This window comes from Sardina pilchardus, chromosome 4, assembly GCF_963854185.1.
Source record: "Sardina pilchardus chromosome 4, fSarPil1.1, whole genome shotgun sequence".
NCBI lineage: Eukaryota > Metazoa > Chordata > Actinopteri > Clupeiformes > Clupeidae > Sardina > Sardina pilchardus.
This window is the reverse complement of record NC_084997.1, coordinates 31,464,092-31,474,091: the sequence shown is the minus strand read 5'-3', so window position 1 is coordinate 31,474,091 and position 10,000 is coordinate 31,464,092. Positions and strand designations below refer to the sequence as shown.

The following is a 10,000-nucleotide window of genomic DNA, read 5'->3' as shown; positions in this document are numbered from 1 at the left end:
GTGTGTGTGTGTGTGTGTGTGTGTTTAGAGAGGGAAGGAGCTTGGCCATCTAAATCAGGAGACAACGCAACAGGGCTCCCAAAGAGCAAGGGGGAGGGGCAGACATGTTTGTGTGTGTGTGTGTGCGTGTGTGTGTGTGTGTATACACAGACAAGGCCGAACTGTAAGGACCAACTGTGTGAGGGCCAACCCACAAAGGGGAAAGGGCACTAAAGGCAACTGGTCTCAAGTTCTTAAGCAAGGGTGGGTGTGTATGCGTGTGTGTGTGTGTATGCGTGCGTGTGTGTGTGTGTGTGGTGGAACTGGCCAGGCTCGATGAGTGAAGTGAGGAAATCATTGCTTGCAAAGCATTTACAGTTTAAATATCTGGGTCATCAAGTATTAAGCTCACACAGAACTGAATGGCGCGATGGAAGATACACACACATCCAGGCAGATTTGAAGTTAAGTAATATTATTTAGATTCAAGTAATGTTGAAGTATGAAATTCATCTGTTTCAATACGCATATTTTCAAAACGTTTACATATATTCTGTCTGGCTGTCTCCAGGTTCTCCAGAGATGTCTTGAGAACTCGGCACACAGCAAAGGTACAGGGAAGAGGCACTGCTTGGCTAGCTAATGCACATTTCAGTTTTGCAAGAAAATGTCTAAAGAAATCGACACAATTCCATCTGAAATACGGTACAGTAGCTCCCCCCCACCCCAAAGCCTGCACTTATGTGTGCGTGAGTGCAGGCGAGAGAGAGCGAGAGAGAGAGAGAGAGAAACACACACACCCAAACTGTGCATGGACTCAAATATAGGAACACATTAAACCCAATTACCATAAGTAATTATCCTGCAGCCCACAAGTGTGTCTGCACTGCGGGACTCTGTCGGGGGGGTTGTGTGTGTGTGTGTGTGTGTGTGTGTGTGTGTGTTTGTGTGTGTATGAGAATTTCACTGTGCAGCAGTTGCAGACGTGGCTATTAATACCCTGTGACCTGGCGGTTAAATGTAGCCCTGCTAATCGCGCCTCTGCCTGCTAGCTAGCGTGCCAGCCCACCCACAGCAGCCCTCCCTGGGCAGATAAGGGCAGCGTCAGGGGAGCAGAGGAGTAGCGAGAGCAGCTCAGCACCTCTCCAGCTCTCTCCAGATAACCACAGACAGGGCACTTTCCATCAGATACCCACAGACAGGGCACTTTCCAGCAGATACCCACAGACAGGGCACTTTCCAGCAGATACCCACAGACAGGGCACTTTCCATCAAATAGTACCGTGCTGTAGCAAGGCGCGCTCCTTCGAGTCAGGGAGAGCCTTGGGTTAGCCTGCGCCATCACTTCTCAATGAGACGTGGTCTGGGAACCAAACGTTAATTTTCTCGTATTTGAAAAAATGCCCAGATCCGTTTATTGGGCACCACGGATGTCTATACATCTGTGCATAGCTTACCATCGTCTTGCTTTCCCCCGTTCTGTGATTGGTCCCCAATCTGAGGCAAAAATTAGGGCGGTAGTTTCCAGGCTGCCTTAGCAGCGTGAATCAAATCGCACGCAAGGAAGCACGGGAACACCCGTTATTAACATGGGTATTAATATTTGAAGGAAACCGCCTTATTGGAATAATTTCAAGTGCACTCCTTATGTGGATACAAGACGATCAGAGCACAACGTTATTTTGAGAAAATCAACAATAACAAAACTTCCGGGTTAAAATGTTGAATTTCACATTTTCGCATCATTTGACTGTATACAGTCTACAGTTTCATATCGTGAACGCATTACACGGGAAAACATACGTTTTGACTGTTAAACCCGGCGAAGATTCAACACATTTGCTGTCATTGCCATTGTGCGCGCGCCGCTTAAAAAGGTGATTTCTCCTCTTCTGGCATATCGTGACAGGAGAACCATGTCAACTTTGGATGCGGTTATCTTAGCGATAGTTTGTGTAATACCCTCGATATACATATCGTTGGAAAGCTTAGTTTATGGCCGTTCACGTGAACACAATAACTTAATTTATTACATTTTACTGAAACGACTGGTTCCGCTTTACAGGGTCACAATTTTCCTTTTAATTTAGATTAAACTGAAATCTATACATTTCCTTTAATTTTAGAATACTTTAAAGCTGAAAGCTATAAGTTTCCTTTTTTAACCAAAGATAATCTAGACATACTTATGTTGACCTAGTTAACTTAATTCTGAGTAGATATATGAATTTAAGACCATTTATTACTATTTTTATTTATTATACAACTATTCCATTTTGTTTTTGATGCTTGTGTTACCTTCAAAACAGATATTGCATCTGTTTGCACTGTATGATTGGCAACACTACTCTTCTACTGCAAGTCATGCCAATAAAGCTCATTTGAATTTGCATTTGAGAGGGAGAGAAATCACAGTCGTCCAATAATGGTTTCTGTAAAAGTACCCCCCCACCCCCCGAATCGAGTCAAAAAGGGACTTTGGCCTGTTCATCTGGGTCACCAGCTGTGGTCAGTCAGCAAGGGCAAGGCTAAGGCTAAGGCCAGCCGAGCAGCAGGGAACAGCTGAACGGAGACTAGCTGTGGTTTGAACACGTGCCCAACTGGGGCTGGCTTCAGCCCAGCGTTCGACACCACTCGGTCAGACCGCCCAACTGCTCTGGGCGGTTAAATTACAAACGAGGTTTTTCAGCATCAGCATTTACTAGCCAGCAGCAGTGTATTCCTATGGAGTACGTACTTAGAACAGCAACGGTAACATTTAGATATACCACACGCGTTTCCTGCTATTTATGTTGGTCCAATCATCCTCAATTTAGTCTAGTTTAAATAGGCAGTTCCTGCTGATTTTTTGGGATAAAAACACATCTCTGAAAGTATTTTATGATGGGATGTAAATTAAAGATACAACAGTTACAACAGTACAAAGTTAGCCGATCAGGTGCAATTGTATGTCTCATGAAAAAAGCTGATTGTTGGTGTTCACAGGATCATTAACATTTTAGTTGTCAAATATGCTACCATTTTTAGTAATATTTCATATCATATGACAGAGAAACTAAGATTAACGTAAGGGATAATCAACGACGCGCCGTGCGTTTCTAGGAAAATAATGCACGTTCAAAGTGGTAATAAGGACCCGACGGCGCACTTCGATAAGTGCATTATTTTAGAAACCTAGAAACGCACGGCGCGGAGTTGATTATCCCGCTTATACCACTGCTACTATCATTTTCGTTTATATTGCCGCTGTCTTAGATACAACGTTGCTGTTTATACCGTTACATTCACATTGGCGAATCAATATTCAAGTGTAATAAGCCCAAAAGAAGGGAACTACTTCATAGCCGTGTGGTATATCGAAAAATAATGCACGTTCTAAATAGTGCATCACAATAGGAAATTTGACCAAGCAGTGGTATAATTAGTTTTAATAACTTCATATAAAATGCAATTGGAAAAATTACCAACACACACAAACAGAAAAAGCGGTGGCAAAAGTTGGTGGTTTTCAAAAACCAATTTTAATGTGAAAACTCTACAACGTAGCAGCAATCTAGTTTCATAAGAAAACTGCAATTTCTTTATGATAAAAAAGAAAACGATAAAAAGCCATACTGCAATTCTTAAAAGTGTATTTATTACTTATTGAATTCTTATTAAGTCATTTCCTTTTCCCAACAGGGAAAAAAATACAAGATATAAGCATTTAGCATGTTTTTAAGAAAGAGACGCCAACATGGCCGCAGGGATCCAGACCCCGGGAAGAGGGGCGGACCTCCAATGTAAACAAACCACAGAGAGGAATCTGATTGGCTCATGCTACTGTAAGACATGGCAGTTGGTGGAGGTGTGCTCGGATTTCCACCAATGACAGGCTTTGCATATCTATATGTATGCCTGTTCCAGACACGCTACTACCGCCCCCCCCCCTTCCTCAAACACGCGCGCACACACACACACACACACACACACACACCCCAACACACTCACACCAGATTTAATCTCTAACGACTACCGAGAAGAGATGGCAAAGCCTTCAGTGATAGCTCTTGAGGTTTTTGTAGTATGGTGTAATACAAAAGGCATCTAAAAAGACTTGAGATTTGGCCTGTAATTTCATCAAGGCTGTAAACCTATGACTGTCTGTCTCTGTTCACACCTCATCTTCCTCCTCCTCCTCCTCCTCCTCCTCCTCCTCCTCCTCCTCGTCTCCTAGCAGCCAAGGCACGACTGTATAGGGCGACGGGAAGGGGGTGGACGACAACTCAAAATCCCTCCCTCTGAGTGGAGGACTGTGCTTGTACCTCCACTGCAAAAAGCTCACACACACACACACACACACACACACACACACACCAGGCACACACCCCTTAACAGTCTCCCGAGAGTGTGCATGCGTATTTTCTGTTCTCTGTGCCCATATTGGTCAGTTGGCGACTCGTGGTTGCTGGGAAGCCCCTGAGTCGCTGCTGATGTCATATCAGAGAGAGCAGCACGAAGTGAGGAGGTAAGGCTTCACTCCTAGCACCCCCCGGTGGCTGTGCTGTATTTGACACTGCAGTGGGTTGCCCTGCCCGTAACCCTGACACTGCTCTCTCCTCCTCAACACCACTACCACTACCTCCACACACACACACACACACACACACACACACACACGCACACACCCTGACACACACCCTTACACACACACACACACACACATCCCTACACACACCCCCCACACCTCACATGTAGTCTGCAGGGTGGTGGCAGCTGCTGGAGCTGGAGCAGGGGGTGAGGGTGGGACTCGGGCTCGGGGTGGGCGTGGCGCTGGCACTGGACGAGCCCAACGTGCTGATGTCCGGCAGGCTGCAGGTGACGCTGGACTGGACCTCCTCGTCTCCACAGCCGCCGAGGGAGAGGGAAGGCACACTCAGGGTCACCTGCACACTGGAGAAGGAGAGAGAGGGAGAGATGATATTATTATTACTATTTATTTTATTTTTCTAATGATTTAAGTTTCCTTTCAAATCTAGGTTTCATTTACCTATTTTCAGTCATGCCAATAAAGCTCCTTTGAATTGAATTGAATTGAATTGAATTGAATTGAGAGAGAGAGAGAGAGAGAGAGAGAGAGAGAGAGAGAGAGAGAGAGAGAGAGAGAGAGAGAGAGAGAGAGAGAGAGAGAGGCATATTTTTTGAGAGAGGGAGAGAGAAGTAGAAAAGAAGAGAGAGAGATGAGGGAAGGCGAGACAGGGAAAGAGAGGAGAAGAGAAACAGAGGTAGATGGAGAGGTGGAGAGATTGAGAGAGAGGTTAGGAGATAGGACTTGAGTCAAAAGGCCCAAAGTTGCAAGCTGTGGTTTTTCCGCTCAAAGGCGGTAGGTGGACAATATGGTATGCGGTTAGCAAACAACAACAAGACCACCACTGTACAATCAGAGTAGAGAGTTCATTTCTCACTAGGTTTGGGCAAATCAGAGCAAACAAATCTCAAATAAATTACATTTCGACAAAATCAGCAGGTGTTTAAGAGTGTAATCCACCATCTTTGTTCATTTTGTTCATTTTGTTTCAAAAGAGAGTTTGATCGGTCTCCCGTTAGATATCTTGAAAAGACAGTAGTTTTTCTACTGTGTGTGTGTGTGTGTGTGTGTGTGTGTTGTATTTTAACATACCTAGACCTTGTCAGCTCTGGCTTGGTGGAAGGGTTACTGTTCAAATCGGTCCGCACATGTCCAGTGTAGGACTTTGAAGACCACTGGGTTAAGACACAAAAACACATGCTCAGAAACATGTAATTATGTTATAATGTTTCTTGACCATATGAAAACAACATTTTCACAGCTGATTGCAGTCATTGCTATCATTACTAGCTATTTTCTAATGGTGGGGAATGTTTAAAGGGCAATCTTTGGATTGAAGAACAGGTGCAGAAAGCTAGATCCATTTCATGGTGTGTGTGTGTGTGTGTGTGTGTGTGTGTGTGTGTGTGTGTGTGTGTGTGTGTGTGTGTGTGTGTGTACACATAAAGTGTAGCCAACATATCCTCCAATGTTCACCAACCATATTATATTACAGATATGTTTGTGGTAGTGTGTGTGTGTGTGGATGCAGTACTTACATGATGGACTGTGTGTGTGTGTGTGTGTGTGTGTGTGTGTGTGTGTGTGTGTGTGGATGCAGTACTTACATGATGGACTGTGTGTGTGTGTGTGTGTGTGTGGATGCAGTACTTACATGATGGACTGTGTGTGTGTGTTTGTGTGTGTGTGTGTGTGTGTGTGTGTGTGTGTGTGTGTGTGTGTTGATGCAGTACTTACATGATGGACTGTGTCAGACAGGTTGCCCAGGTGAACTCCCTTCTGACAAAGATTCCTCAGCAGGTCAATGCCTGGAGACACACACACACACACACACACACACACACAAACGATATCAATGAAACTATGAACCAAGATGACCGGCTCACACACACGCACACAAACAATATCAATGAAACTTTGAACCGAGATGACCGGCTCTCACACACACAAAAAAACGTTGGGTTGACGTACAGAGGCACCCACACCCACCCACCCACCTTTGAGACAAAAGGTACACAGCATGTACACACAAAACATCCTACGTGGCTCAACATACAACACTGGGGACTTGAAGGGACACACACACACACACACACACACACACACACACACACACACATACACTCACACACACAAACACTCAAGTACACACACACACACACACAAACACTCAAGTACACACACACACACACACACACACACACCACAGGGGGCTTGAAGGGAGTAACACACACAACACACACAGACACACACGCACCTTTGCTCCTGTGCTGCCAGTGCTTCTGCTCCCACTGGTTGAGCAGGATGTTGAGGTAGCGGGGGTGCTCGAAGAAGCGCAGGTAGCGGGCGGAGGTGGCGCAGGGGAACACGCGCTGGAACTCGCCCTGCCGCGTCAGCTCGTCCTCCGACTCCGCAAGCACACGCACGTCGTCAGGGGTCAGCACATCCAGCACCGACGAGAAGAACTCCTGGACACACACAAACACGCACACACACACATACGCACGTCATTAGAATTTTGACTCAAAATGAATGTGTTGAAAACAACACATCTCTGTGTCCAGATAGGGACAACACAGTTTCCAACACGTTACTTTAGTTATTTGTTACACAACATGTGTTTAAAGTAACACAACTTGTGTTGTTTCCAACACATTGGTTTTGAAAGTGTACATTGCTATGTTTTTTTTTTCCTATCGCACATGACATGTTCCTGGTGTGAAAGTGCTCCTGCAATCAGCGCTGCTTCTAAGCATCCGGCCTGTAAAGATTCTAGGAAGATCCATGCAGGACCAAACCTCTGAAACTAGCACCTTCTGCTGGAATAAGGCAACTAGGAAGATCCATGGAGGACCAAACCTCTGAAACTAGCACCTTCTGCTGGAATGAGGCAACAGTCGTTTTCCGTCTTAACCTCTGAAACTAACACCTCCTGCAGGAATAAGGCAACAGTCGTTGTCCATCTAACGTCTGAAACTAGCACCTTTTGCTGGAATAAGGCAACACTTTAGGATATGATGGGTATGTCTTGGCCAAAGTCATGCCTGTAACTAAAGCAGCATGTAAATGTTATTGATTTTAAAAACCAAAGTGCTCAGAAACAGAAGACAGAAACCACAGGCCTCTCTGTAGTCGTTACAAATTGCTCGTCATTTTCCACAAATTCCCCAACTTTAAGGCTCCTGCTTTTTATATGAGAGAGAGAGAAAGAAAGAGAGAGAGAGAAAGCGAGAGAGAGAGAAAAAGTGATGATAAGGAGAGAGAGAGAGAGAGAAAGAGAGAGAGAGAAAGAGTGATGATAAGGAGAGAGAGAGAGAGAAAGAGAGAAAGAGAGAGAGAGTGATGATAAGGAGAGAGAAAGAGATGGAGAGAAGAGAGATGGTGAGTAGAGAGGCGAAGAGCAAGAAAGAGAAGAAACGCTGAGCTAGGCCCCCTGAGGAGTGGTGCACACACACACACACACACACACACACACACACACACACACACACACACACACACACACACACACACACACACACACACACAGGATACGCTCAGCGGAAAAGAGAAATGCAGAGGTTGACACCAGAGAGAGCTTGACCTCGCCATGACATCCAGGACAAACACAAACACACACACACACACAGAATACAACACCTCCTAGAAAACAACAACGTGCGTGTGTGTGTGTGTGTGTGTGCAGAACGCTGCATACCAAACACAGGAACCTGCGCTGATGTGTGCATGGCCTTATCCTGGAGCACACACACAGTTTACCATTCAAACCTGCACAACTTCTGAACATTGATAATAAGTATGATGGTGGTTTATTTCCTGTGCATTCGCCGCATTCTGTACTCATGGGTTTCATCAGGTCCCTTTCCACAGGTGTATTAAATCAAGCATTAATAGTCTGCATTGATAATCAAGGTGGTTGATTGTGTACACCTGTGGAAAGGCACCTGATGAAACCCATGAATAAGTTGCAGAGCAGTGTTTTTATGCAAGTTAAAAGAAACAAAACCATATTAATACCATATTAACTGCCCCCGTGTATTAACCTCATACCTGAAGATACCTTTTGCAAAATCAATGTATAAGACAGCTAACAGTTGGGAAATTAGGGTACTAACAGGCACATGAATGGCACATCTCCTAAACAGTCCTGTGACAAACTCACAGATTTGTTCTTTCTAAACCGAATCAATCCGTTTCAAACATACACTGGATTAATGTGCCGTTTGCAGAGTAGTTGCTGAGGCTGCTCTTTCTTCCTTCCTCCACTGATTCATTTAGCTGAGCTTGAATGTGTGTTTGTGTTTGAGTGTGTGTGTGTGTGTCTATGTGTGTGTGTGTGTGTGTGTGTGTGTGTGTGTCTCTGACTGGCCTGTGTGTGAGTGTGTGTGTGTGTGTGTCTCTGACTGGCCTGAGTGTGCGTGTGTGTGTGTGTGTGTGAGTGTGTCTCTGACTGGCCTGCGTGTGGTGTGTGTGTGTGTCTCTGACTGGCCTGTGTGTGCGCGCGCCTGTGTGTGTGTGTGTCTCTGACTGGCCTGTGTGTGCGCGCGCCTGTGTGTGTGTGTGTGTGTCTCTTACTGGCCTGTGTGTGTGTGTGTGTGTGTGTGTGTGATAAGCATCTCTCCATCACTCGGCTTAGGCGGCGGTTTCCCTTTCAACAAAACAACCTGACCACAAGCTGACACTGAGCTGAAGTAAGCAAAATTAAGTGTAGTGTAGTGTGTGTGTGTGTGTGTGTGTGTGTGTGTGTGTGGTGCAGGACCACTCATTGTATACACACATCCTGTTTCACACCGGCCTCAAAATCAGCCCTTAGTAAGTAGCCTCTGTAAATGATCCCAAACTGCCATTGTGAAATCAGACAGCTTTTCTATTTCTCTAACGCCATTTCCTCTACATTTCCACTATACCTCCATAGGCACCACAGTTCTCAACTGAGTACATCTAGTGGCCAAGAAAGGCACAGCACCCAATAAATTTGCATTTTGCTCTGCTTTACTTCATTGTGGGTAAGGGAGACACCTTGACTGTCTGTCCGTCTCTCTCTTGGTGTACGTACGTACGTACGTACGTACGTGTGTGTGTGTGTGTCTGTCTGTCTCTCTCCATCTCTGTGTGCGTGTGTGTGTCTCTCTCTCTTTCTGTGTGTGTATGCGGGTGTGTGTGTGTGTGTGTGTGTGTTTACCTGGTCGGCGAAGCGCTGACTTAAGTAGAAGGCTCTCTTGACTCTCTCGTCGGTAGACAACTCTGGCTTGCAGCGTTCTCGGCCTCCTGCACAAAGACTACAACACACAGAAGCCAAATACACACGTCAGCACACACACCACCATCAACACACACACACAATCAACTACAATCTTGTTTGCTCACACACACAAGCAAAACACAAGCCCTTTTTCCATTAAAAAGTTAATTCGCTTAAAAACGATGCGCATCAAAAGTTAGTGCGACAAATGT

At 45.3% G+C, this 10,000-nt stretch overlaps 2 protein-coding genes across 6 annotated transcripts in view; both read right to left on the bottom strand.

Annotated features, from left to right (window-relative positions):
* Window positions 1-36, bottom strand: part of prkag3b (protein kinase, AMP-activated, gamma 3b non-catalytic subunit) — an 18,871-nt gene extending 18,835 nt beyond the window's left edge. For all 4 annotated transcript variants that reach the window (XR_009938875.1, XM_062534987.1, XM_062534986.1 and 1 more), the window contains exon 1: window positions 1-36. This exon is cut by the window's left edge and continues 147 nt beyond it. The gene's annotated coding sequence lies outside the window, so the exon portion shown is untranslated.
* Window positions 37-3,481: 3,445 nt separating this feature from the next.
* The window catches only part of ttll4 (tubulin tyrosine ligase-like family, member 4), a 24,828-nt gene continuing 18,309 nt past the window's right edge, over window positions 3,482-10,000 (bottom strand). For both annotated transcript variants that reach the window (XM_062534980.1, XM_062534981.1), the window contains 5 exons: window positions 9,729-9,825; window positions 6,804-7,014; window positions 6,284-6,354; window positions 5,639-5,721; window positions 3,482-4,911 (listed from right to left, as the gene is read on the bottom strand). In XM_062534980.1, the coding sequence (XP_062390964.1) occupies window positions 4,707-4,911; window positions 5,639-5,721; window positions 6,284-6,354; window positions 6,804-7,014; window positions 9,729-9,825 (667 nt within the window). In that variant the 3' untranslated portion in view covers window positions 3,482-4,706. The remainder of the gene's footprint in view (window positions 4,912-5,638; window positions 5,722-6,283; window positions 6,355-6,803; window positions 7,015-9,728; window positions 9,826-10,000) is intronic.